Source organism: Ammospiza nelsoni, chromosome 1 (assembly GCF_027579445.1).
Source record: "Ammospiza nelsoni isolate bAmmNel1 chromosome 1, bAmmNel1.pri, whole genome shotgun sequence".
Classification (NCBI taxonomy): Eukaryota; Metazoa; Chordata; class Aves; order Passeriformes; family Passerellidae; genus Ammospiza; species Ammospiza nelsoni.
Genome location: NC_080633.1, coordinates 141,033,001 through 141,060,543, shown reverse-complemented (window position 1 = coordinate 141,060,543; position 27,543 = coordinate 141,033,001). Strand labels below are relative to the sequence as shown.

The 27,543-nt window shown below is 40.8% G+C and overlaps 1 protein-coding gene across 1 annotated transcript in view; it reads right to left on the bottom strand.

Moving 5' to 3' along the window:
• COL14A1 (collagen type XIV alpha 1 chain) overlaps positions 1–24,491 on the bottom strand; it is a 113,625-nt gene extending 89,134 nt beyond the window's left edge. Inside the window, exons 1-5 of the mRNA XM_059482315.1 lie at positions 24,389–24,491; positions 21,074–21,195; positions 15,411–15,527; positions 14,173–14,316; positions 11,040–11,126 (exon numbers count right to left, since the gene is read on the bottom strand). Of these exons, the coding sequence (XP_059338298.1) occupies positions 11,040–11,126; positions 14,173–14,316; positions 15,411–15,527; positions 21,074–21,161 (436 nt within the window). The 5' untranslated portion in view covers positions 21,162–21,195; positions 24,389–24,491. The remainder of the gene's footprint in view (positions 1–11,039; positions 11,127–14,172; positions 14,317–15,410; positions 15,528–21,073; positions 21,196–24,388) is intronic.
• Positions 24,492–27,543: the final 3,052 nt, after the last annotated feature.

The following is a 27,543-nucleotide window of genomic DNA, read 5'->3' as shown; positions in this document are numbered from 1 at the left end:
ATAAAGTGGATGCATTCAAGGAGAGTTCCTAAGGAGGGACATTTTGGATGACAGAAAGTGAATCTCTCCAATCTCCAGCTTCTATTTGAGCAGGAATATTTATGAGAGGTAGTACCTAACCTTAATCAGATATTAATACACTGACAGGAAGAAATGCATTCCCTCCTACAGAAAAGCAGAGTAAGGAGTTAAGCAAGTGGAATTCCTGGGAAAGAATGAGGACTGGTCATCCTTCCTAATGCCAAGCTTTCTATTTTCAGAATAAAGCAAGGGTTTATTCTGAAATAATGTCAGAATATCATCTGGAATACACAAATTGAAGAAGACATCCAGCAACCTCCAAATTAATACTCACTCTCAACCTAGGCCAATGCAAATAAATAAAATTTTACACCTATCCAGAACAGACAAGGCCATTACAAACACATAAGAGAGACTTCTTTAGGTAAAAATCAACCTCTTGCTCCCAATTTCTCTTTCTCTCTCTTCCTCTCTCTTCCCCGGGATTTCTTCTGTTAGGATCAAAGTGTACAACTCAAGATGAACTCTTTCCCAGTTCCAGGCTTCACAGTAATTTCCAGGTGTTCAGTTTCAAGCTAGCTGTCTCTCAAAAGTATATTTTTAACTTATTCAGATTATGTGAACACACTTGCGTGTTATTTAATTTGGCCAGATGGCAGATGTAAATGCTGCAATCTCTAAATGTAGCTTGCTTTGTTTTCTCCAAAGCAACTACCAAATTATGGCAAAGGAAAAGCACTTAAGAATTCTGTCATGTCAGTGCTGATACTTCCCATCATGTTTTTCAGTCATGAGAGCCGGGAAGGAGTCTTCCAAATTACCCTAGCCAGATCCATAGAAGTACTGCCATTGCAGAACGAAATCCAAGTTGCAAGTAGTACTCAAAGGATGCAATAGCTATTTCCTCCAGAGAAATCCTCAGGACGAATTCCTGGAATAAGCATTGATCATCCACAGCACAATGAGCTAAACGTTCTGGACAGTAAAGACGAGTTTACCCAAGAGTTTCCTTGCGTCAGAGTCTTCCTGTAAGTCCTCCAGTGTTTAACAAGGAATTTCTAATATACAAAGCTCTGCAAAGCAGCTCGCAGGTTTATAGTCTAGCTTGGAAGCCTAATGGATGCCTCCCATCAAATTCTACCTTTTGAAAAGTACAGAAACCAAGATGGCCTGGGTGGAGTATCCAAAGTTCACATATCAGAGAGAGCAATGGTATATTCTGACAAGTCTACTTCATCTCCTTATTATAACAAACATTTTCATCACCCAAAGTTGAGGGAGAAAAGAAGGAGTTCCCGAGAAGAATGGAAAGCCATGACATTTGGCACAAATTAAAAAACAATCACTGCCAAAAAACCCCATGCTCTGATGACCTAACATGGATGGGGACAGGATTGCTGGGCAGGTTCTACATGGAGTCTAGTGCAGACATCTTTTAGCACATATCAGTATGGTGATCTAACCACCACTGAAACCGCTGGCTGTAGGCATTTTAATGAGAGCACTGTTGGCGAAGTTCAGGTGGTCAGGTGCTGCTTTCACTAGAGAAAGCTGAGAGAGGAGACATCACGCACTCTCTGTTTGGGCTAAGGTTGGGCAGAACAAAGCCAACCGAGTCCAATGCCAAGGTGATTGAGTCAGAAACCAAAATCAGGTCTACAAAATAATGTCTGGGCTAAGCAACCTCAGAATGATCAGAGTAGCATGGTGAGGGGAGCACAATAATAAATGCTTGCCAAAGCTTTGTGGTGATACAAAATGTTCTAATAACGTTGAAGCATGGTCCAAGCATTACCCTGACTTCTCAAGGGAGGTGTAGGGATCTGAGACCATTCCCCTTGAAGATGCATAGAAAATAGATTAATTTCTACGTTCATATTATTTTAGTTGATTAGTAAGTGCTAGAACAAGCAGGTATACACCACACACACAAGAGCTATTGACAATCAGGTCAAAGGATTGCACGTCACTGCAAATGTCATTGCATGTCACTCAGTGCCAAAAGGTAGCTTTCACTAAAGGCTAGAAACACATTTGTCAAGATGGTAAGCACAGAACTGAAAGGTAAATTAAAAAAAATCCTGAAGTAACAGCCTACACAGAGCACAAGTCCTCAGGGGTGAGGCAGCTAATGACAGAAGAAGTGCATCCTGTTTCATCCATGACAAAGTAATGCATCCCCACACTCCCTACAGACACTGCAAAGGTGAAATGTTAGCCTCAGCATTATTCATAGACATCTTTTAGGGAAATGTAAGCAGTAGCCTAGAATTTAGACAAATGCCATCAATAGTTCTGAAATTCATTATATTTTCTGATACAGACTTTCATTTACAAATGTCAAAAACTGAAAACTATCATATGGAAGTACTCCACAATGTTTAAATAACCTATCTACAAAGTAGGCAATGTTCCCATTTTTGCAGCATTAAGAAACTGATGCTTAAGACTAATGGCCAGGGTTATCTCTACACTTTGGAATGGAGGATAAGGTAGAAGATGTTGAGCTAGTTAGTTCTGAGCAGGGAATTGCATTCACCAGGGAGTGTGCTGTACTGAACAGGATTGCTGCACTGCTATTGGTTTTGGAGTGAAATAGGTTGCATCTAGGTCAAACAACCCTTCAACATTGTATTGCACTGCACCGGAACAGAAGAAAACAAAAGGTGTGCAGAAACTTCGTTTTTACCGCTTGTGTAATTTCAGCATAGACCCAGAAACTAAACAATAAATACAGAGGTTTCATCCTGCTTGTATCTTCTGAGATCAGCAACACATTTGGATAACTTGATCTTACTTCATAACGTGGCTCAGACTGGTGGGTCACAGCTTAGGGGGCCATGAGACAGGGGATACAGGAACGAGTACCTGGGGACTGGGCAAGATCTAATAGGATATGTTTAGGAGAAGAACTAAAAACATTGAAAGATAGTTTGGGGAAGAACACATATGGGAAAATAGAACAATGAAGGCATCAAGGGGACCAGTTCCATCTGCACAAATGGCTGATTAGTACTTGCTTGGCCAAGCCCTGTGCTTGATCACCCCAGACCTATTGGGACTACGTGCTCAGTCCTGATACTGGCTGGAGCTGGGGCGCTGGGCTAAAGGATTCAGTCATCCCCAAAGCAAGACAAAAAATAGTATTTCAAGTGGAAAAGCTAAGTACTTTCCAACAAACTTTGCTTTTACCCTCAGACTGCAAAAGCAGAAAAACCTGCAAGAGCTGAAAAATGATAAAGATTGCTTAGGAAAAACATAATACACTGGGGGGAAATGCCCACACAGCATAGTTATCATTTCTTTCTTCTGCTGCTCATAATCAAGACCCAAAGTGTCCTCCAGAAAGCTCAAGGAAACCCTGCTAGTAAATCAAATAATAATTTGTGTAAAGACATAGTTAATGAGTTCCATAGCCCATGAGTTCAGTAAGTTATTAAAAAAGTCATGACTAAAACCAACATTTGCAGTTACATTAGCCAGGATGAAGTGAGTAAAACTATGAAATGCTGCCAATGAAGCAGAAGTTCAGAAGGTATTCATTCCTGTGGCTTAGTCAAATACCTCACAGCACTCATTTCACACTGTCTAGTAATACTTACTGAAGCATCTGACATTAACTAAACAGACAAGTTAATAAATTAGATAATTAATGTCTTCTGAATAGTACCTTAATATACCTCTCTGTGGATTTTTCCTACCCTACTTAAATAGTGCCATTCAACAGCTATAAAACTGCAAATGTCAAAGCTCATTTGCATCAAATGTATAGGAATGTTGAAAGAAGAATGCAAATCAGTAAATTTTCTAAGCTTACCACACCTCTCATTTTTATCACTGTCAGAAGACTGATTCCACCTCACTCCAAGAGCTATTAAAACAGAAATCTCAGACAAGTATACCATGAGAAAGGTTATGCCTTCTGCATTGCCTGACAGAATAAAAAACACATTATGAAAAAAATATTAATTCAGAAACATTTACATTGAAATACTGTAGAAGTAATGTAAATAATATTATCACTAATAATGTATAACACATCAGGAAGTTCAAAAAAATTATCAAAAACTAAGCCACCACAAAACAAAATAACTTTGGATTTGTCTACACAGTTTTTACAGGCAACTGAGCCCTGGCAGATCATACTCACCCAAAAGAAACTGCAGGCATATTTATTACTACTTAGCAGGTAGATATCACACAACAGATGGCTTCAGGCTTTCCGGAACACTTTATGATACTAAACCCTGAAAGTACTAAAGCCTCAAAATGTAGTACAATAGAACTAAAATCTCTTCTCCATGCATCACTGAGTAGTGAAGAAAAAAAGAAAAAAAGAGGAAAGTGGAAACAGCATGTGTCAGAGGTAGCTAAATGAGCAGCTATTCTTCATTGTATTTATAACTTGTATATGTATATATCTGTGCAAATAATCACAATCATAATAATATCAGAAACAAGGTTAGATTCATTAAAGATCATTAATAATGTTAAATTCTTTCAAAGCAAACCTTTGTTTCTCTTGACAGGTAATTTTTATCTCTTCCTCAAATACTTTTTAATTTAAATTGATATGCAGTGCAGGACTATTGATCAAGGCACATGAAGTCACTAGCTGCTGTTTTTAACATTAGTTTAGATTATATTACTTACATACAAATAATGTAACCTGACATATGCACCTAATGCCAAGGCATGGCATTACACAGCTCATTTTACAGAGCTTCTGCTTTTCTATCTCTAAAGCCCACTATGATTTCTATGCTGTTTTTCACTCACTCACTACTTAAATTTTCCATTGCCACGTTGTCCATGTCTATTTCTTGACAATAGATTAGTTATAAATTCTCTGTCCTAAATTTCCACCTGCTTGTCCTAGTCTTCCACAATGTGGAACTCAGATCTAGCCTTTATTGTCAACCAATTTATCCTAGAGCTTCCTCTGTTTTTCATTTGGGCAGGGAACTGGGTGGCATCACCCATTTTCTCAGAGCTTTCCGTTGGCTCCCCACCAGCCCAGAGAACTCAGCTAATGTTCCAGTTCCAGTTTTGCTCCTGGCATATGGTAAAGGTGACTCCCATCAGAAAGAGGCACTTCAGGGATTGAAAAAGCTGCAGTTCCCCCAGATATTTTAACTCAGCACCACATCACTGGATTTTCACAGAAATCGGTGAAAAATCCACTCCTGCCCCTTGTGGGTTTACTGTGGGGTGAAACACAATTTTGATTCTGGAAGGCTGAACAAACCTCCTTATTCTGTGCTGGGCACTGAAGATCCCTGACCTCCCTAACCAGTCATACTTACTGTATAACTCTATTACATGCACTTTACAATGAGAAAGTAATTAACATTGTAATACACAAGTCACAGTCTTTTGTGGGAGTTTTCTTTCTCATTGTTTCAAAGTCTACAGACTGTGTAAGGCTTATCCTGCACCACCTGATTCAGAAGAGAAATCTGACCCGTACATGCTCTATGCATCTAAATCATCTTGGTGTGAGATCTGCATAAGGGAAATTCCAAACAGGGCAGGTTAAAGACTGTGTAAATTCTTTACTCTAGTAAAGCACTAATGGAGCACCTTTGGTATTGGGTGTTTGTGGCCAGGTTTGGCAGGAGGGAGGCTGCAGGAGGCCTCTGAAAAGAGGCCAAGTGTCCAGGGACAGATAGTGGCACTTATGGGAAAACATATTTAAGAAAGGAACAAAAATGCCCAGCAAAGAGTGAAGGAAAGTTAGAAATGGTGAGAAATAGCAGAGAGAAGCCCAAGGTCAGAAGAGAGCGTGCTCCACTGCAGAGCAGATATTCTCTGCAGCCTGCAGATGACGTACATGGAGAAGAAAGGTGTGAGAAGAAAGGAATGGAAGAGGGAGACCACTACACCCTGATAACAATCTCTCAACACCCCTTTTACATCACTTGCTTCCTCTCTGTAGGGAATTGGACTGAGTGTAACTTGCAGTGATAACAAGGGAGGAGGAGAGGAGTCTGGGAGGAGGTCAAGCTGAGCCTGGGAAAATGGAAAGGAAAGCTGTTGTTTTAATGTTTGTCTCTTTTGTTTCCCACTACCCACATTAGCAAATTTTTTAACTGGCAATAAATTAAGTAAATCTTCCCCCACTTGACTCTGTTTGCCTACCATGGTAACTGGTAAGCAGTCTCCCTGTCTTTATCTCAGCCTATGAACTCTTTCATTCCTGTTGTTCCTTTTTTCTCTCCCATCCTGCGGGGGAGAGGAATGAGTAAGCAGCTAGGTGGGAGTTTGGCTGCTAGCCTACACTAAGGCACCACACCTCTCAACTAAAAATCCCCAATCAAATCAACATGAATGCAGATAAAATTGGCCTCAGTGTTTTGTTGTTTATATTGAAATGGGTAGTTAAGCCCACTTCAGATACATGGAGAAATATTCTGCAGAAAAAGATATAGTCATATATTTGCCAGAGGATATAGTCAAAGCACTGATTCTCCCCTCCCCAAAGGGATTTGATTAGAGAATCAGTCATAGAAGCTCTCTGAGAAACTGTAAAACATCTGAGAAGGCACAGAATGTATTAACCCCTGTCACTGTACAGAAAAGAGCATTGTACATGAGGGAGCTGGAGAGGAGCCAGGGTACAAGCACTCAAATATCAGTGCGTGCTGAAAGAAGCTGCATCTGTGAGCTTTTTCTCAACAGACAGAAAGAGAAAAGGCTTCTGACATTATTAATATCAGTGTGCACAGCAGTGATAAATCACTAAGATGAAAAATGACAGGTTCTCAAAAATATAGAAAGGAGATTCAAAACTTGAAAGTGGTCATGCAGAAGAATTACAGAAAGTTTCTGGAAATCAAATATAAAGTGAACATTTGATGGAGGAGTGCTAGACATTAAGCCTGAATTAATTTGGCACCATGACATTACTGGATATACACTGAAGCTTTGCTTGTGATAAGAGCACAATACAGCAGAAAAGGAGGGAATCTTTTTCAACTACTTGAATGAATAGTACAGAATAGATGGAAAATTTTAATCTAGGTTGCTGAAGCTGCTTCACTAGCAAGCCATACAAGCTGTTGACAGACTTTCATAAAGATAGAGGAAAATCCTAATAACAATTTACTTTAAGGACAGAAGAAGAAAGTAAATTTTGGAGTTCAGGAGAAGGCATTTAGAACTCCCAGCACTGCTCAGAGCCTTAGACAGTTAGTAATTAAATAATGGACAGTACTACATAAACAGTCCTCCCAACCACACATGAAAATAAAAGTGAAATGCTCTGGAACTACCTAGAATCATGAGTACAGGTATTTATATGTTGCATTTCATAGCCAAGAGCTGGTTTCTAGGAGTAGAAGGGTTATAGTGAAATCTTTGTCCCATTGAAATGGAAAGAGAAATTTCTGGGGTTTATTGTGTGACCCTGAAGAAGGTAAATTAGCTAAGTATTTATCAACAACAAGTTCATACAATTATGTAGTGCCTTTCAGGAAAATCAGCAGGATACATGACTTATCATAATGCACAAACCAGAGCTTGTAACATTGAAAGAGTTCTTAATCTTTTTTCATACTCACTGACAAGTACATTGATGTGCTTTATTAGTTCTGCCCCTGAATAATGATTTTAGATTTTCTGGTTTACTAATGCCAGTCAGCATCATTCTGAAACAAGAGGTGCAGATGTTCACAGAAGGCACCTCTTTATATCAAAACTTGGCACTATTAACTGGGGAATTGTGCTCCTCCTTCACTCAAGAGAAGAACAGAAGCCACAACCACTGACAATAGTAGCCTGGACAATGGTTGTTTTCAATTTGTGTTATAGGCAAAGATTGCTCTTGTTCTCAGGTAAGATATTATATCTAACTCAACCTAGCTGTCAGCATAAAAGATTTTTAAAAGGTTATACAAACAGATTAATAACAGTTTCAATAAGGTCACAGACAACACCAAGCCGGGCATGACTCTCCATCTGCTGGAGGGTAGGAGAGGGTAGGATCTAGATCCAGCCTGTGGCCCAAGGCCAGTGGTGTGAGGTTCAACAAGGCCAAGGGCTGGGTCCTGCACTTGGGTCAAAAACAACCCCAAGCAGCACTGCAGGCTGGGGAACTGTGGCTGGAAAGCTGCCCTTGGGAAAGGACCTGGGGGGGCTGGTCAGCAGTGACTGAACATGAGCCAGTGTGTGCTCAGGTGGCCAGGAAAGCCAATGGCATCCTGGCCTGGATCACAAACAGTGTGATCAGCAGGACCAGGGCTGGGATTGTCTCCAAGTACATTGTCCCTGTACTTGGGAATGATGAGGACATCCCTCAAACGCTGTGTCCAGTTCTGGGCCTCTCACTACAAGAAGGACATTGAGGGGCTGGAGTGTGTCCAGAGAAGGGCAATGGAGCTGAGGAAGGGTTTGGAGTGCAAGTCTGATGAGGAGCAGCTGAGGGAGCTGGGGGTGTTCAGCCTGGAGAAAAGGAGGCCCAGGGGAGACTTTTGTCACTCTCTCCAACTCCCTGAAAGGAGGCTGCAGCCAGGTGGGGATCGGCCTCTTCTGCCAGGTAACAGTGACAGAACAAAGAGAAGTGGCCTCAGGTTAATCCAGGGGAGATTCAGATTGGATATTATGAAAAATTTTATGTTGAGAGAGGATAAACATTGGAACAGGCTGCCCAGGGAATTGGTGCCATCACCATCCATGGAAGCGTTCAACAACTGAATGGATGGCACTTCATGAGATGTTTTTGTGAACATGGCGGTACTAGGTCAAAATCAATGATGCACATTTTTTCCAACCTTAATGATTTTATAATTCTAATAATTTCTTCTGTAGTGTTAACTCCCAAGGTGTAGCCAACTTGACCAAAGATAAAAATACAGACACAGAATGTATCAGGGTTGCTATTAAATCCATCAAATTTAGCCATACACTAAATGGTTATGAAACCAATTAACTGCTGGCCTGAATTAATTTGGTTGTACTCAAATAATTTCCTGTCAAACATCTGCAGAGGATCAAGTTATTATTCATGGGTTTGCTGTAAAATTTTGCACTTATTTATTTAATCCATTTCTTTCAGACTTTTCCTTATTTCTTTGATTCTATTTCAATTTGAGGTGGAACAGTCTTTATATATTAAACTAGGAAAGTTTTGATACCATTCCTTTCTGTATATATCCATTCTGAATTCACTTCTACCCCAGCTACACATTTTTTGCTGATGCTGTTATTTTTGCCCAATGTTTTCACTTGGAATCTCACCCTACTCCTATCAAAGTCATTCAGTTGTAATCTTCATCACTTTGAATAATCATTATACTGTGCAAAGCAGAGAAATATGCAATAGTTAGACTAGAGGAAAAAGTTCTGTTACTGTACAACAATATATAGCTGAGTTGGAAATAGGGCTAAACAAATTCAAGAATTCATAAAAATTAGCATAATATTTTTTCTTTATGATCAGGTTTGCTGATCAAGAAGTTTCTAAATTTTACTTTAGTTTTAAATGTGCACCCCAGTTTTCTAGTAAAACCTGTTACAGTAAGTATAAGGCAATATCTTTCCAGAAGTGCTGGATGCAGATGTACTTTGTCCATTTACAAATTGCCCTGATACAACTGAAGAAATTCAGATGAGTAAAAAGTGGTGTAGGGATGAGGAAGGTGACTAAACTAAAGACTTCAAAAGTAAACATGAATCCTAAAAAGGGAGGAGACTGCAGACCCAAGCTCCTCTCACCAATTGCAGTTTTGCCCTTACTCCATGAAAAAGCATAAATGCTCCCCCGCAGTCTGGCAGACACTTTCCTCTGTCTGTATTTAATCAACATTTTCCAAGTACAGACCCAGTTTTCCCTCCTTCAACTTTTATCAATTGTCCTTCATTAAGAAAGCAAATCACATTTTCCTTCTCATTTCTGTAATTTCTTCCAGCTCAGTCTTCCTCCAGACATGATGTAGGAAAATCACCCATCCACTACCCTGTCATGTACTAGCAGGTAAAACTTGTCTCTTTAGTGTGGCACACACTAGCTAACATTCTTCCAATGCACCCAATGGAATTCAAGGGTGCTTTGGTTTGAGAAATGCTGTATGGAAACAAACTTGCATAGTGTTAATAAATACAACATGACATAAAAATGTGGTAGGAATAAAAACCCACAAAAGAAAAATTTGCGTGGGCTTCAAGGAGCTTTGGGTGAGGTCTTCGACACTTTCATTACTGGAGACAGATTTATATGGAAGGGGAAAATGGGGTCCTTGAAATGGTCCAGTTTATTCACAGAGAGACTATTTAAGGTCATACCAAGCTCTTCTTGTTCTATATACCATAAATAACCACTGAAGGGAATAATTATTGTTGGGGTTACTTCATAAAGAAGATGCTATTTGAATTTTAAAATAACAGGAAATAGAGATGCATATTAGGCTTGAAATAGATTTTCATCCAAACTAGACAAACTTCTCATGGCAAACAGTATCACATTTCACCAGAAGACTGGCTCCTTGCAACAGGACAAAATTAACTCCATTTTTTTCCCCTCCCTCAAAATGTTTTCATATGTACAACCTACACAAGGACAGACTTATCAAGTTATTATGTGACTAATTACACAATATTATTAATTTGGTGGGACTTAATACTGCCAGTCTGTCTGACAGCCAAGACAAGAAGTTGTTATTACGTGCACACACACCTGCATGATTCTTCTACTACTCAAAGTGCACCCAGTGGTGCAGCTTTTAATATTATCTAAAAGCAGCTTTAAATATTATCTAAAATTATTTAATATTTTTTATCTATTCATGATGACATTTAGGACTTTATAAAAAAGAGAAGCAAAACACAGAAATAAAAGCAATACCCCTGTAGCAACTCTCCAATATTTCTGAAAATACTGTTTTTTCCCCCCCCTATTTAATTTAACCCTGGGAACCAGATTTAAAGTAATGACTTACAGAAAATCTCTACAGTGGCCAAGTTAAATAAAGAAGCTGATTATATTCAGAATATCACATAAGTCATATGTGTTATGATCTGACCTTCCGGAGCTGGTTTACTCGCATTTGTTTTTTCTGGATCCTTCACCTTGGATTTACTTGTGTCTTTTCTTCTTTCTATGTCTTTAACTGTAAAGTAAGGGGGGAAATCAATTAATCAAAAACAAGGCAGTTAGAAGCATGTAATTTTCTTCTTCCTCGTAAAGTAGGTGCACAGAGCATCTGAAGATATGTTTAGGTAATGAGTTACTGTTTCTGTGTTTTCCCTCCCTCCCTTTGCATTTATTATTTTCATGGCTCTTTTCCCATTCTATCATCATTAAAGCTCTCAAAACTGACTCTCTTCACACACGAGATTCCAAATAGTGACATCAGCACCTAAGCCCATGCAGACAAGATCCCACACTGGAAAGATAGTCCAGCAAATTGGCAAAGCTAGCTGGGGAAAGTCCAGCATTGCAAAGTTTCCCTCCAAGTCAGTCAACACAAAAGCACACAAGCCAGCTGTTACACTGTCCTCTTTACAGAATCAGCTTAGATCACATGCTCAAATCTGTAGTCAGGGCACCAAATACTTCCAGGAGTGCAAGGCTGCTCCAGAGCTGAGGCTTTGACAGTTTCCCATTCCACAAGTGGGTGGGATACATCCCTTACTATATCTCCACTCTCTCACAACAGCCAAGCAGAACTCCATTTGATTAGCAATTCCTAACATTACATTAGTAGCCAGTAGTGCTCTACTAATGGTCTGAAAGGTTCTGACAAAGTCACTGCTAAAGTCACATATTGGGAAGAAAAAACCCTTCCAGAATTTTCTTGGAATGCTCATTGGTATCCACACTCCAGCTGTCTGCAACAGCCAGGAAAAGCTTAAAACAACGAAGCTGAGAATATCTTCCACAGAAAAATAAAATTCTACTCCAATTACACTTCTTAGTTTATGTAAAATTGGATTATGACTGACATTCATCCAAGCAGGCACTGATCCTCAGCCAGGACCAAAGTCTCTCTGTGCTACATCTTTCAAAAAAACACTGTAAGGGCATGAAAGGAGGTTATCTGTCTCTTGACTATGTAAGAGAGACAGTGCAAATATTCTGTTGCACATTAGTGGAACCAAAGTCAAACAGACTTCATTAATCTACCCAATAGTACGTGGAATATCTGAATCAACCAGGAGGGTTCCAAGTTCCAATCCAAAATATAATCACAAGACTAAGTTCTAAGGAAGACAACGAGCTGACAAACATCTGAATGATGTCATACTGATTTTCTCAGTATGACAACCCTTTGCAGAACCTACAGTGCTCACACTCCTAACAGAGGTGAGAACAAAAAAACTGAAACTTTGACTCCTTCCTAAGATAACATGCGTGACTGCGTATCACCTCTGCCTTTAGCAAACAATTGTGTAACTGATTTAGGAGCAAATTCAAGTTCACAAGTTTGCTGAGGAGCCAGCTTTTACCAAGGAAGATCTTGGTTATTAGCTGAGTTACAGAATGCCACAACAGCACCAGGTCTTAGTCAGAAGTCTGTGTTTAATCCTTAACTGAACAAGACTGATTAAAATGAGAGGTGAAATACCAGAATAATATCGGCCAAAAAGGATGCTGCTGCTTATCCTTCTGGGAGCATTCCTTTGAAAAAAGCCCAAGAGCAAAGCCAACTAGCTGGCCTCCTCTAATGCTAGAGCTATTGAGGGGCAAGTCTCCAGAGAAAATGGTACAAAAGTCTGAAAATGTCCAAAGGAGGCAAGTCGGTTACATCCTGACAGATTTCTGGACTTGGGAACTGTCATAATTCCAACCACACAGGAAGAGTCAAGACAGCAGTTTTACTCCAACATTTACACAGACATAGATTTTATCTAGTACATGATCTTAGTTCATTAAACACTATGTATTAGAATAAGAATGCATCCCTCGCTATATAAAGAGAAATACTCTTTTACAAAAAAATTTTATTGTAAGTTTGAGAATTCTTAGTACATCAGTTACAACTCCAGAGCATTAAAACCATACTTCCAATGCACTAAGCCAGAGTATTCTCAAAACTCTTTATATATTTGACCGTTTTTCATCTCAAGAATTAGTGGCCACATGTCAAACTACAAGGTTAAAAAAACCCTATAACACAGGACAGCAAAAAAAGGATTTGTATATATGCTGTTTCTGCATTCTTTACTCATGAAAGGCATCGATTGCTTTTAAATGAAACTCCATCCTTAAGTGCAGCAAAGAGAGTATACTAAATAGAACATAATCCCCATATCCCTAAATCGTGTTGCCAGCTCTACTTTTCCTAAATGCCATTTCAAAAACAGCTACACCTAATATTACAGAATTTGCTGTTGCCTTCTGTGGGCTTCTTTTTAATGCTAAAGTAATCTGTGGTTTTGTGGGTTTCCTAACCAGGACAGAGCTTAAGGTAGTAAATACACAGTTGTAGTGGTGAAAAGCTAAAAGGACTTGGATACATGCCACATCAAGTACTCAGCATATTTTATCTTGTGGTGGTTTTAAGAGAAAGGTAGCTTGGCAAAGACAGTGAGGAAAACGTAGCATCAGAGAATTCATTAGGCTTTCAACTATACTGCACTGCCACATTATTAACCAAATCTCCACTAAGCATATTTAAAACATTTAACATGAAGATCAAGATAAATCAGATAGGATGTGTATATACCACTATGATATAGATAGTAAAAGCATGTCTTGATCATATAAAAAATTAAGTTTGTAAACATTTTTGACAGGTGAAGACGATTAAGAAATCAGCCTTTCATACTACTGAACTAGCATCTATTAGCCAGTTGGAACAGCTATAACACTGTTTTAATAAAAAGGAAATTTTTAAAGTATCAGAATATAGCACTTTATTTCTACTCATTGAAGATTCTTTCCATGAAATACCAGCTAATTTCCTAATGAAACAAGGAAGAAAGGGATGCCAATCCAATGGAAACAAAGACCCCAATGCAAGAACATGCAATGCAATTAATTCATGCCTCCACCTATACTTACACCAGTTAAAATACAAGGATTTGTTTTTCCTTCCACCACAAAACCCTCTGTTTTTCCATCATTCCCCTTTGTGTAAGACTTGTTACCATTTCAGAAGTTGCATTAAATATCTGATACATTCTGTATGTCAGCCATAGAGAGACACTTACTTCTGAACTGGCCTTGTGCTGGCTTACTCTCCTTGTCTTCACTGAATGCAATGATCTGAAGGGCATAATTTTGATCTGGAATGAGACCTTGAATAATTGCTTTGGTTGCAGTATTTTGAAGAATTAATTGATTTGTTTTTCCACCTATAGGAGAAAAGACAAAAACCAACAAATACATAACTTTGTTTGCTTTTCTTATAGTATAGTAAACGTAATGACTTAAAAATACCTCAAGCTCTACCATGACTTAAGCATTCCCACTTTACCCAGTTTTGGACTATCCATACAGCCAGGCCAGAGAACATCCCAGAAAAGCAACAAAATAGGCAGTCTAACCAGTTTTCTTAAACACAAACGCTCTTAAGATCAGCATTTATATCTAGGCCTCATGAAACAGCCATGGTGTCCAGCAAAATCATTAAGAAAAAGAGAAACAATTTACAAAATCTGCCAAGTTTGGTAACATCATACCAACAGGCTTTCCCTCTGTGATTGGTTGCCAGTTCGGACCCTGCCATACCCACATCACCTCTGAATACTTGCTCTGCCAACTTTCTTTGTGCTAGGAAATTGTCATGTATAAATACAAATATTGAACAAATAAATACTTGTTATTGAACAGGTAAATATAAATATTTATACGTCCATTTACATATTAAGATTGCATGCCAATATATATATAAAGATGTATTTTGACCATATTTTAAAACAGTTTCTGTTCTAAATTTAATTTTAAATGTAGAGAAGTAGGACCTTTATAGCTCTATACAGCCACTTGGTATCTGCCTTTCCAAGTCTTCATTCAAAAAACTTTTAAAGATTACTTGTTTTCTTAGTTCTTTTCCTGACAGCTCACTAAGGGATAAAGGACAAGGAGATCCACCTTGAAGGCTGAGTAAATTAGGATTCCAATACTTTCCACTGAACAATTCCTAGAATTCCTTACACCCCACTGGAAGAAAGGTAGAGACAGATGATCAATGACAATTCCCAAAGACTACATATGAAGCATAACTAGCATTGACCCACCTCTGCTACCTCAAGCACTTGATTCCCATTTTCGGTGCCTGACCACCCTCTAGTGAAATCAATCTCTCTTCTGTTGACCAGCCAGTACTCCATTACCCAAAGCTTGCTCACAATTTCTTCACTGTGAAGGATGACACTAAACTCTGAAAACCTTTTATGCTTTGAGAACACAGTTTTTTCACCTCAAAAGAGAACATAGAGACTTTTACCTGAACTTGGAGTGACAAGAAGTTTATATCCAGTGAATTGCCCTTTGGGGGCTTTCCAAGAGATCTGTACACTGTCAGGACCCACTACATTATATCTTAGTCTTGTTGGTGGGGACACTGCAAGTTTGGAAAGAAAACAATATTTTAAATTCAAATAAAGACTAACCAATTTTAAACAAAAATAAACACATATAGGAAGACAACACAAAATTTTAATGGTAAAGGATGCAAGTTATTTAAAATGTCACATACATCAGTTTATTAGTTTGTAAAATGACATCCCCAAGTGTACTACTTCCCTCAGACAGACCTTTTATGTCTTTACAAAACAAACTAAACAACCTAACAGCAGTGGACAGAAAGACAGTGTTAGATGTTAAGACACTAGTTTAGCAGGCAAAGCTGGTAATAAAAATGCTCTTTGTTAATATATGGGAATTAAAATTGCTCTCTTGCTTACACTGACAATATGCATAACCTACACTCCTTTACCTCTCATTATTGTGGGCATTTCCCCACATTTAATGTCACCCAGGGCCAAATTTTCAAATCCTTGTGAGGAGAGAATAACCAAGAGAAAAGACAGGTGTGCACAAGGCAAAGGGAACATCAGCTGCCCAATTTGCAAACCTGGCTAAATGCAGCCCAAAGCTTTGCAGCTGCAAACACTGCTTCAGTCTCATCAAGACTAGCAGGCATGCACATGCCAGTCAAGACTTAGGGGCAATCTGGCTGGTAAGTAAAATTTGGCTTCTATTTATATTGTGATGTCACCCAGGATTCAAACTGAAGCATCAGGTGAAATGAAGAAAAGCATTAAATGACTGAGAAAGAGGCAAATATCAATGAAGCAACGCACATAAGAACAAATGGAGAAACTGCCCCATGTTGTTGCCATGCTATTAGCAACTTTGTGTCTCTGCACATAAATGAGTATTTCACAGGTTTACATCCCACTGCTCAGTCAAACTCCACCGATGCTGGACCACACTCTACAAAACCTTTCCACTCTGCTTTGGGGAGGCACATCCCCTTTTCACTGAAGAGCTGCAGCAGAGCACCTGGCAGGGCAGCCTGGCTGTCAACAATGGGAAATCTTCATACAGTCGAATAGAATTTGGCTCACAGAAAACAAACTGATCTACAGGGAAAGGCAGCCAGGGAAGCTACTTGCAGGCTGAATGACAGAAGGGCTACAAAACCTTTAACACCTCCAAACTTATTCCTCCTCTTCCCATTGTCTCCACAGTGCCCTGAACAGTCTCCATCATTTTCCAAACCCTTGGTGCCTTTGCCACTACATCTTAAAGTTTCTGTTAGTAAGTCCAAGAAATCAGGGAAATTAATCTGAAGCAGGCAAGTGGCAATTTCTTTTCCCCAGGGCTAAATTGCTCTTAATTGACTAGGCTCATGCCCACAGTTTGTTGGTCCTTTAGATAAAATAAACCAACAGTATCATGATATGTCTGAGATTTAGGGATTAGAGCACATGGAGTGTCTGAGTCAACAGGCAGAATGTGCTGGCCAACAATTTCTGGCCTCTCCATTTGACCTGCTACAGCCAATGCAGCTCTGGCACCAGTAGCAGCCTGTCCTGAACCAATAACTTTTTTCTACAAGCTACTTTTTCCAGGAGCTTGGGGGAAGAAAGAAGGAAAAAGGCATGCTGTAGTTTTTTGAGATTCGGGGGTGCATATTTTTCTAGGTCATCCACTATTAAATACATTTTGGATCTTAGAAGTAAGAATTGGGAGGTTCAATGCAAGGGATACATTCCCTTGCATCCAGTCTCTCATTCCCTAAGTGGCAGTTTTGTCAGACCAAGGGCAGGTTGTGCAGTTCTCCTCCTTGAGGCACTTGACACCAGAACAGAAAAGTACATAAGTACCAAGAAGAGCTTATCAACACCTGTGCATTCTCAAAGACCTCAGAGAACAAGCTCAAGAAGAGAAGCAAGGGGACAGAAACAGCAAGGAGCACATGAGCTCCCCACACTCAAAGCTGCTCTGATTGGCAGCACTGGGCTCACACCCAACCCAAGCATTTCCTTAGTTGCTGGGCTCAATCTTGTCAGACCTCACCTTCAGTTCTGCCTGTCACCTCCCTGAAGTTTAGAAAGAAAGAGGCTGCAAGCAAGATTGTGTGCAGGAATCACTGCAAATACAACATCAGTTCTTTGAAAATTTGGCCCTGATACTGCAAAATGTTTTGCTAGGCAGGTTTCTGCAAGAACATTCAGCATGCTATAATTGTAAAAACATGACAGAGACTATGGCGAAAAGTTTTCAAAGCCAAGCAGACTGTAATTATGGATTACAGCATTTAGTTCATTCTCAAGATTCATTGTGTCTTTAAGCTATACATAAATCACAATAAATTGGGGCTGAATGAACATGAGTGACAAATCATACCTAGAAGTTTGCAAAAATACAATTCCTTTTATTATTTTGCCTCAGGAATAGAAAATAAAATTTTAAATAATGGCTGCATGCAAGCGTGAAAATGCTGCAGATTTTACTGGGATTAAGTGGTAAATTCATATGGGGATTAAGAAGCAGAGCAGAGAGCAACAAAGTAACATCAAAGATTGACCAAAAAAACCCAATCATGTCTTAGAATTTCAGAGCTCACTTTGTCTGCCATCTTCCTTTCCCATCATTTCTTTCCATCCTGCTTTCAACTTGGCTATTTATGAAAGCATCTTCTAACAAAGAAGCATAGTTCCGGCCTAACTGCTATTAGCCATCACCAAAACAGGTAAATGTATGAGCCCATAAAAAACAATCACAGACCTTACAAGCAAAGAAGGACACAATCACCAGTTTTTCTGTATACTACAGAGTTACAATGTGAAAGACTAGAAAAGGGGTGCCAGAATAGTCTTTACATAACTGGTCAATTTTCACTGGGTTCTTTTTGTATTAAAGGCAGCAGTGCAGTGGAAGGAACATTCCCACACAGCAATGACCCATAAGAAAGAAAATAATTATTCAGTAGGCAGATAATCAACTGTGTCTTAGTTGTGCAAAGACTAATGTTCTGGCATAGAAAAGTACATATAGCTAAGGAAGTTAAAAATCTAGCACTCAAACAGACAACAAAATATTGATGGGAATTACTACTCATTCACCAACCTGAAGAGGATATCTTTATTTCTTTGAGTCTTTATTGTCTGTGGAACAAAATCTCACTTCTTGCAGAAAGGGAAAAAAAATCAATCCAAGCTGAGTCAGTTAACTGATAAAAAATCAGTAGCTAGATCTCGTTAAGTGGTTTTACAGGAATGCAAAAGAGAATGGCTGTCAGCAACATTAGAGCAGTCACCCAAAAGAAAACTGACAAGTTCAAGGTTTTGGTTTATGCCACCAGGTAAATTAGCACTCCAAACACATAACTCTTTCAGACAACTAGGGAAGGAATGTTTTCAACTCTTACTGGAAAGGAAAAATACAATAAATTGCTTATGGACAATTCTCCAAGACATCCAATAGTCTAAGTTTGGATACTAACTAAATATTGTGGCTTTCTATTTACTGTTGTCATAAGAACTGAATAAGCTAATATGCACTGCAGATACTTAGCAATTACAGTAGTAACACATGAAAATTATTGCTACACAAAGAAAATCCATCTTTAAATAGAGAAAAACACTCAAACAAGTTACTTTATGGATAAATGAAAAATTCTCAACTGCTTTTCTTGCTCAGCACTAATCATGTACTATATAAGAACATAAGTAGACAAAATATGTTATTTATACACTAAATTGAATGGGGAAGAAACAGCAGAGCTGAAAAAATAATTGTTGTTGAGTCAAAACCAAACAGTGCTATGTGACACAGTGAGATACAACCACATAGCTCCTCTGAAGGGATAATTTGTAGCTTCAGGCACGTTGGCTTCAGTCTTAAACATATTCTCCTTTCCAAGAAGTCACATTACACACCTTTACCTGAGCATCTTTGCCAAAGGAAGGAAACACAAGCTGGAACAAATGCCAGCTCTTCCTACTTGTTGGCAGAGTGTACAGTTGATTAAAACAGATAAACAAATGGTATAAAATTGTAAATAGTTTGCCAGCTGCATGAAGAGCTTACTTCAAGAGGTGGCAAACTTGACAAAAAGAATTTGAGAAACACCTTATTACTTTTAGTATACCAAGAGATTTTTTTCTGGGAGCATGGAATAGAGACTTCATATCACCTAACTCAAAAGAATAACAGTCGTGTTGGGCTAAGGCAATGGTCCACTTAGCTTAATATCACACTGCTGACAGCATTCCATAGCTGATGCTTGCTGAAAGAGTCTAAGAACAAGGGAAGTATTGTTCTTTATTCACCAAGTACACCAACTCTAGCTTCTGTTAGGGTGAATACTGTGGAAAAAAAACCCTGACCTTCATTTCATTGTATTGGTATTAAAGGGAGAACACTCTCCGACTATAACTGATGGAATCAAAGGTTTTAAAAAGTGGAGAAGAATATAGTTTTCCAAGACCAAGGAATTTTGCAAAACTTTCTGGAGGTGGACCTCAAACCCCAGACCTGTTTTGCAAATCTTAACCATATGTATTAGGACTGAAATACAGAGAAAAGACTAACCATATGCTTTGCTTTATTGGCTCATTAAGTCACAAACATTCTGGAACTAATTTCTGACCAGAATGATGCACTGAACATTGGGAACATACATTTCTTGATTCACCTCGCATTGCCGACATCATAGATTACAGCTTACACGTGTCCCTCAGTTCTGGGAGAGGCTTGTAAAATGCTCACAGATTTCCAAACATCCAAGAGTGCATCCTTCCCCAGCACTCGAGTGCCACGCAGACTGGACAACACTGCTAGCTGCATTGTCAGGATTTTGAAAGCCTCACGTTGCCAATAGTTTCCAAATGTCCTCATGAATAATACATTACACAAATCGCTTTAAAAGACCCCAGGATCCAATTCTGCTCCTGGTTATGCCCATGCAATCTCATATCAAAGGGATTACATAAAACTAAAGTTGAGAGAAATGCCTTTCTTTAGAAATCATAAAAACTCATTGGTATTCTTCCTCCCTCCTTCCCCAAGCAATAGGATACATTTTCTCTAGCAGTCAAGTCACTGTCAATACAATCCAACAAGTATGTAACAATCCCAGCAGTATCCTTTAATATTCACAAAGGAAATTTGCATTTTAAAAACTGCAGAAGTAGTCTGTGACATTTAACAGATCTGTGCAATATGGAATGATATAAGCACTACAACAGCTACTGTTCCAAAACATACATATTCCATACAAGATAAAAAACATGCATATTCCATGCAAGCTTTACATCACAGCTGATCCTTCAAACTTGCTTGATTACATAGATGACAATAAGAGCAATTTCTGATAAGTACTTTCATGTAAATAGGAGTAAAAACGTGTATAATTTTGAGACACATGATTTTGCACAAATATTTATGCTATTTGAGATACTAGGTTCAAAGAGCACACATGAAGATGTAATTCTACTCCCACCTGCTCCCTGAGCTCAGCAGCAAAATTCTTGCTTCATTTCAGTATTATTGGATTCACATCCTATTAAGCAGGAAGTAACACTTGCATTTGGAATAAAAAGTCTATTTCTGCACATCAGAGTGAAAAACTCCATCTTCTTGTTTGTGACTCACCTTGACCCTGGACATCACTGATGCAAAAAGGTGTGACAGCTAAGAAAGCCAAGAGAAAACAGCTCTGTATCTTGTATCGACACAGCATCTTCCTCCCCTCAATACACACAGTATCAGCAGGTCTGAAAACACATGGAACAAAAAGACTTACTAAACAGGAAAAGAGAAGCCATCCACTTTAATGAAAATTGTGGGGAAAATCTGGATTTGATTAAAACAAGCAAACAAAACAAACAAACAACAAGGAATTTACCACAGACATCAGTGGAGATAAATTTTCCTGGCAGCAGTTTTATGACCAAAGCACATTTTACCTGAAAGGGACAAAGAACCCCACTTGGGCTACGCAACAGTTTTGAAAACTTGGCCCACATAAAAAGGAACTGTAAATTCTTTGCTGATCAGACACAAGCATTGGAAATAGAGTAAACTATAGATAATAAAAAAGTACAACATGTACTTCTACACAATCCAGTTTTGTAAGAACCTTATCAAGGTATCTGTGGCAAAGAACTCTGAAGCTTTTTTTAAAAGGCATAACTTTGTTCTGAAGGAACTCACATCCTCTTCCCATTGTCCATTTTCCTTTTTCTACTTTATCCTGTGCTTTTTGTTGTAGTGTCTGCACCTACAGTCATGGTCAAAACCATTTACACTAACTTGACCAGTTAGGAGAAATCAACACTTTAGAATGCAGTAGTATATGAACACTAAAGGTAGTCCTAGGTGAACTAGCTGGGTTACAGGAAACAATTCTGGTTCCAAAGAGCAAGTTTCAGAATGAGCAATTTACCTGACCACAGAAGTTACCTTAAAAACAGTGCCAATCTCAAGATACAGCCTAGCACCATACTTATAAAGATTTCTCTTTCACTCAACTTGACTGCACTAGTTTCAGTCAATTTTCTGGGCCAAGAAGACAATTTTTTGCTGTCCTCACCTGTTAAAATTCTACAGAATAAACAAATTAAGATAATTAATAGTAGATTTCTTGCAGGCAGCAAAGAGAATTTGAAGGTTTACCTGGGTAAATTTTGGTTTATGTATTTGTTTTGTAGGTTTCTCACATTTACCTCCTCTGTCATTTTCTTGACTAGTCCTGACATACCATCACTGTATTTGCCTTACATGTTTTCCTTGTCTTGAAGGCACATGGCAAGTGGTTCACCCACTATCTAATATAAAACCAGACTGAAATACCTCAATCATTATTAAACAGAAGAGGATAAGACCTACATCCTCTTCTCTCTCTGAGCATTTGCAACCTGCTATAGCTGTACCAGTAGGACAACTATAGGCCTATAGTTGGTAGGTCTACTGTCACAATACCAGTCACGAATGCTTGATACAACTTCTAGAAATATATACATTGTAAATTCCATCTCCAAAGGAGGTTATCAGTTTTAACCATACTATCAACAAATTTCACATTACTTAAACATATATTTTGAATCCATCTCTCATAGTATAAATCTCTCAAGACAGAGGAAAATACCTAGAACCCACATCAAAGATGTGCACCAAGAACTTATATATTGCTATGCAGAGTTCTTAGACCCATCCTCCAGACAGAATTCAGAAACCTGTGCAAAGTTCCCAGGTTTCCTACTACACGAACCAAAGTGTCAAACACCCAAGGACCAGAGTCAGCAGACAGCTGCCTAATGACAGGCAATAGGAAGACCCAAGAGTATCTCAAAACAGGCTGAAATCCGTCTCTTGTGTATCTCATGTTGTGTACTGATGCCTCTCACTCAGGAATACAATCTGGATCAAGTAAACACAGACTCTCCAAGCAACTTATTCTTCCAGGCAGTTACCACTGATGATGCGTGGATTGCCTCCCATAATAACCCAGACATTAAAATATTCACTCGCAGTGGTGGCTGAATTCACCATCTGCTACATTTAATATAAACCTTCCTCCAAAGCAAGAGCTATAAATACTAACTGACCGATAATCCTGTGTTAGAAACATTGTCTACTGCTGCTTTAATAGAAAAGCCAGAGAAATGAGATTTATTGGAATAGACATAACTGGTGCTGGATCAACTACACACAAGTTCATCTCTGCAATGATCCGAAAGTCAGGGTTCACTTAACCAGGAAAGGAAAGTCACGTCTGCAGCCACCTTGTGGCTGACATTGTGTGGTACTAAAAACAAACATCGTATTCCTTCTGCTCTTTATGTATTTCACCTTTTAGTAAGTATGTGGTAAATGAGTTATCTGCCAGACTAGCGCTAGGACAGACACCAAGCAAGCCAAGAACCCTGCCATGAGGTGAGCCCCGCTCCACGGAGCATCTCTCCCAGCTGGGCTCCAGGATTCCTGGCACGGACCTGGCCACAGGGCACCTTCTCCTGAGGGAAGGACGTACCCTCTAGAGCAGGGGGACAAACGCGGCACACACCTTCGTGCTCCGCCCTGCCCCGGCTCCGCGCACCCAGCCCAGGGGAGGAGGCTGAGCGCAGCCCCCAGGACGGGCAGGTCACTCGGGGTTTTCCCTGTCTCGGTGTCTCGCTGCGGAGCAGCGCTCACGTCCGACGTCCCGCTGGGCCAAGCCGGAGCTCGACCAGCCCCGGCCCCGCAGAGGGAGGCGGCGGAGGGCACCGGGACCGCGCTCTCCCGCTCGCCTCTCCACAGCCCCGCAGCGTGGGGCCAGGGGGCCGCGGCTCACAGGCTCCGCTCCTGACTCCCGACTCCTCTCCGGGGGCTCCCCACCAGCAGCACCCCCCCGTGTGAAAGCGAGAGCCCCCGCCCCGGGCTAAGGGAGGGACCGCGGGGAGCTCGCTGCCTCCGCCGAGCTGAGGCGGGGAACGGAGCCCGTGAGCGCCAGGGGCTGCCGGCAGCGAGCGGGGACCAGGCGGGGACGCGCTCGCCAGCCCGGGCAGCTCCGCGCAGAAAGCGCCGTGCGGGGCCGGGGCGGAGCGACTGCCGCGACACCGCGCGGCGCGGAGCGAGGGAGGGAGCCAGGGAGGAGGCAGCCGCGGCGGGACCCGGGCTGCAGCCAGGGTCTCCGCCACAGCAACAGTGAGACTGATGGGGTTTTAATTACTATCAGCTATCAAAGTAAGGCCTTTGCAGGGGGTTTCCTAAAGTGGTTTCCTAAAGGGGTTTTCCCGTCCGAGCCTGAGCTCGCCACCTTCCATTTCTCCATCTCCTCCTCCCTCGCCCATCCTCCCTCCGGCGCTCCCGTCCTGCCGCCCCGGAGGTGTCCGGGCAGGTTGATGGGAAGCTCTGCGGTCCTGCCTGTACCCCCCCCGCCCGCCTGGCCCCTGCCGTGGAGGGGGACGAAGCGCAGCGCACACCGACCTGTGCGGGCATCAGCCGGGGAGCGGCCGGCGGGGAGCGGCCGCTCCTTTTCACGCGTGGCTGCGGGCGCAGAGCCGGCTGCGGGAGAGCCGCTTCCCTCCCCGCTGGCCGCTCCGCATCTGATAAGGCGAAAGGGGAGAGAAAGGAGGCGGGCAATTATAAAGCAGAAGGTGGAAAGAAGGGGGGAGGGAAGAGGCACAGGCGATGCCTGAGATCCCACCCTCCGCCCCCGAGCCCGATCCCCGCGGCGGGGGCGCGCCCAGGTGCGCGGGAGGCAGGGCCGGGGAGCGCGGGCAGCGTTCCACGGGCAGGTGCTGGGCTTGCCAGTGCCCTCGGTATTCTGGGTTTGCTATCTGTTAACTCGTTTTCCTCTCTCCAAAGTTCCTTATTCACTTAGTTTATAAATTATTTCGAAGCTGCCTCCTTTGCAGTACGGCTTGGAATGCAAGTGTTCCCCACGCCAGCTATTGAGATGTGTGGATTAGTGACTCATTGGGGAAATATTTATATAAAAGTGTGCCAACACTTTTCTGGCTTAGTATAAACCTTGATTAAAAGTGTTGTAGTACATACCTACATTTTTTGCCATATGGATACACACTGCAATAGTACGTGGAATTGCAGAATCTATATTCTATACTTCCATAGAAATATGAGTTGCCCTGCGGTATATCCTACTGAATTTACAATTGAAGCTACTATTCACAAAGTCTGTAAGTCCTGAGAATTTAAGAGGTGAATGAAAATATTCATTACAACATGCCTGGTCATCTGTATAAAATTACAAATGAAATCACTGAAGAAGTTAAGAATCAGTCACAGGTGATACAGAGATGTGCATACTTTCTTAATGTAAGTAGGGGCCCCTTCTAGGGAAGGAGAAGGCACAGGGAGATGACTGTGACTAAGTGTAAAGCAGGACCTTCTGTTGCTGAGGAGGATTCCCAGTCCTTCAGAGTCTTGTCCAAATTCATAGTGCATGGATGTCTTTCCAGTTAAACTGCAGAAGTGTTTGAGCTTTAAAGGGACTCTTTAAGTTTAATTATTTTCTATAGCAAAGGTTCAAAAGCATTCCTAGATCTAAAATGCATCTATGAGATTCCTAGATTTTGTTACCTGCAGTTATTCTACTTCACTGCCACCTGTGTGCAACAGCCAACACACATACCAGTCAAGAAGAGCAGCTTGCAAGAAAAAAATTGCTCTGAAAGAAAAAGGTGTTCAGGTTATTGATGTTAAATACGGTACAGTTTGTACCTCTTTCCGTCTCTAAATTATGTATTTAGCTAAAAAGTAATAAATTTATGTATTTAGCTAAACAGTAATAGCCAGAAGAACAAGAAACTGCTCATAGAATCATAGAATTATAGAGTATGCTGAGTTGGAAGGGGGCCATCAGGATCATCAAGTCCATCTCCTGGCCCTGTGCAGGACTCCTCAAGACTCACACCATGTGCCCAAGAGCATTGTCCAACTGCTTCTTGAATTCCATCAGACTTAGTGCTGTGACGACTTCCCTGGGGAGCCTGTTCCAGTGCTCAACCACCCTAAAAGGTAAAAAAACCTTTTCCTGATATCCAACTTAAACCTCTCCTAACTCAACTCCAGGCCATTCCCTTGGGCCCCGTCACTGGTCACACGAGTGAAAACATCATGACCTTGCACTCATCTTCACAATTGTAAGGAAATTGTAACTGCAGTGAGGTTCCCCCTCCCCCCAATCTCCTTTTCTCCAGACAGAACAAACCAAGTGACCTCAGCTGTTCCTCATATGCCTTCCCTTCCAGACCCTTCATCATCCTCATGGCCCTCTTTTATTACACTCTAATGGCTTAATGTCTTTTTTATGTTGTGGCACCCAAAACTGCCCCAGCATTCGAGGTGAGGCTGCCCCAGAGCAGAGCAGGACAATCCCCTCCCTTGCCCAGCTGGTGATGCTGTGCCTGAGGCTGCCAGGGCACTGCTGGCTCATGTTCAACTTGCCATTGACCAGGACCCCCAGGTCCTTTTCCACAGCTCTGCTCTCCAGCTTCTCATTCCCGAGTCTGTACACACAGCCCCATCCCAGGCACAGAATCTGGCACTTACCCTTGTTAAACTTCACAGTTGGTGATTGCCCAACCCTTTAATTTGTGGAGATCTCTGCAGGGCCTCTCTGCCCTCTAGGGAGTTGACAGCTCCTCCCAATTCAGCGTCTTCAGCAAACTTATTTAGTACACCCTTGAGTCCTGCATCCAGGGCATTAATGAAGATGTTGAAGAGAACTGGGTCAAGAATGGAACCCCATGGGACACCACTAGTGACAGTCACCAGTCTGATGTCACCCCATTCACTACAACTCCTTTTGCCTCACCTGTGAGGCAGTAGCTTACCTATCACATAACTCAGTTATCCAGCTGTGTGCTGGACAATCCAGAAGGATTCGGTGAGAGACAGTATCAAAGCTTTGATGAAGTCCAAAAGAAACACATTTAGTGACTTCCCTTGATGGATCAGTCTATTTGCAGTGCTCCTGAAGATTCAGTAAATCACATTTAGTGACTTCCCTTGATGGATCAGTCTATTTGCAGTGCTCCTGAAGATTCAGTAAATCTAGAGAGGTAAATCAATGCAATCCACAATTGCTTGCTGGCTCAGGTATTTCAGGGTAGGACAAGGAAGAGCCTGCCAAGAGGAGAGTCTGGTTCCCTCTCCTTCTCCTTTTTTTTTCCCTCCTCCCAGATTTGTAATGTAGTATCCAAAGCCCACGAGCACCATCCTGTGGCTGCAGCTAGTTGGAGTTTTGTGATTCAAACAAGACAGGTCTTGAGGATCCCACTGATGGGTAAACAGATTCTGTAACTCCTTGTAGCCTTCAAATGTCTTTATACTTCAATTTTTGTCTGTTTGCATCAGAATTGAAATTAATATTTTAAGATTATGCAAAGTGTGTGCTTTCAGGTGTAACTTGGGTTGTTTTATTATTATCATATTCTTTTCCTCATTTATAACTATATTTTTAACATAATTTGACCACTTTTAGAGCTGGTGATGTTTATTACCATTAAGTCTACTCAGTTTTCTCTGGAAGGCACAATAGATCTCTTTCCATTATTCCAAGGAAGAACTATTATTCACAAGTTCAAGGTAAAAATTAAAAGGTAAGGTTCCTTGAA